The 1,769-nt window shown below is 42.3% G+C and overlaps 1 protein-coding gene across 1 annotated transcript; it reads right to left on the bottom strand.

The window, feature by feature from the left end:
• Nucleotides 1-1,208: 1,208 nt before the first annotated feature.
• LOTGIDRAFT_148230 (hypothetical protein) lies at nt 1,209-1,766 on the bottom strand (the record flags this gene model as incomplete). Its single annotated transcript, XM_009065202.1, has 1 exon — nt 1,209-1,766. A coding segment is annotated over one exon (558 nt), but the record flags the coding sequence as incomplete, so codon positions are not given.
• Between the last annotated feature and the right edge of the window lie 3 nt (nt 1,767-1,769).

The following is a 1,769-nucleotide window of genomic DNA, read 5'->3' as shown; positions in this document are numbered from 1 at the left end:
AGACGTACGTCGATGCTACCTTATAAAATGATGAATACTAGCGTTTCTTAAAATAAAACGAAAGAATATGCCAGTCCGTCAGTGGCGAACTCATTGGCGTAATGACGTATGAAGTAGTCCAGGGCTGATACACAGCTAATTCATCCATCACTGCGTTATTGGCTCAATCCGTCATTGACGTTATTCCGCCAATCATCCCAGTGACGGATTAACGTAGTTACGTATAACATAATCCAGGGCTTATACACACCTTATTCATCCGTCAATGATTCCGTCACTCCGTCATTGGCGTCAGTCCGTCAATCATCCAAGTGACGGAGTGGCGAACTCATTGTCGGAGTGGCGAACTCATTGACGGAGTGGCGAACTCATTGACGGAGTGGCAAACTCATTGACGGAGTGGCGAACTCATTGACGGAGTGACGAACTCATTGACGGAGTGACGAACTCACTGACGGAGTGACGTATGAGGTAGCCCTAGACAGGGGAAAACATTTCATCCGTCATTCGTCGATGCTACCTTACAAAATTACAGGGCTCTATGTAGGGCGCTTCTTCATGCGTCGCTCCGGCATTGGTGTCAATGGATCCATCATTCCCGTCAGTCCATCATTGGCTTAATCCGTCATTTGCGTCAGTTCGTCAATCATCCAAGTGACGGAGTGGTGAACTCATTGACGGAGTGGCGAACTCATTGACGGAGTGACGAACTCATTGACGGAGTGACGAACTCACTGACATACTGACGTATGAGGTAGCCCTTAGACATACACGCCTTATTCATCCGTCACTCCGTCAATGAATCGGTAGCTCTGTCATTCATTGCCATTGGCTTAATCCGTCATTTGCGTCAGTTCGTCAATCATCCAAGTGACGAAGTGGCGAACTCATTAACGGAGTGGCGAACTCATTGACGGAGTGACGAACTCATTGACGGAGTGACGAACTCAATGACGTACTGACGTATGAGGTAGCCCTGACTCCTTCTGGGTCCTCCAGTCTCACAAGGGTGTCTTGGATAAACTACCGAGCTGTTGTCTTCTCTCGTATGACTGTGTGATAGACAAGACTTGTGTTACTGAGGATAGGTAGGAAGTAGACAAGTCTTATGTTACTAAGAATAAGTAGGAAGTAGACAAGTCTTATGTTACTAAGAATAAGTAGGAAGTAGAAAAGTCTTGTGTTACTAAGAATAAGAAGGAAGTAGACTAGTATCGTGTTACTAAGAATAAGTAGGAAATAGACAAGTCTTGTGTTACTAAGAATAAGTAGGGAGTAGACAAGACTTGTGTTACTGAGGATAGGTGGGAAATAGACAAGTCTTGTGTTACTAAGAATAAGTAGGAAGTAGACAAGTCTTGTGTTACTAAGAATACGTAGGAAGTAGACAAGACTTGTGTTACTAAGAATAAGTAGGAAGTAGACAAGTCTTGTGTTACTAAGAATAAGTAGGAAGTAGACAAGACTTGTGTTACTGAGGATAGGTGGGAAATAGACAAGTTTTGTGTTACTAAGAATAAGTAGGAAATAGACAAGTCTTGTGTTACTAAGAATAAGTTGGAAGTAGACAAGACTTGTGTTACTAAGAATAAGTAGGAAGTAGACAAGTCTTGTGTTACTAAGAATAAGTAGGAAGTAAACAAGTCTTGTGTTACTAAGAATAAGTAGGAAGTAAACAAGTCTTGTGTTACTAAGAATAAGTAGGAAGTAGACATGTCTTGGGTTACTAAGAATAAGTAGAAAGTAGACACGTCTTGTGTTTCTAAGAA

The sequence above is a fragment of the Lottia gigantea genome, assembly GCF_000327385.1.
Source record: "Lottia gigantea unplaced genomic scaffold LOTGIsca_6846, whole genome shotgun sequence".
NCBI lineage: Eukaryota > Metazoa > Mollusca > Gastropoda > Lottiidae > Lottia > Lottia gigantea.
This window is presented reverse-complemented; position numbering and strand designations above follow the sequence as displayed.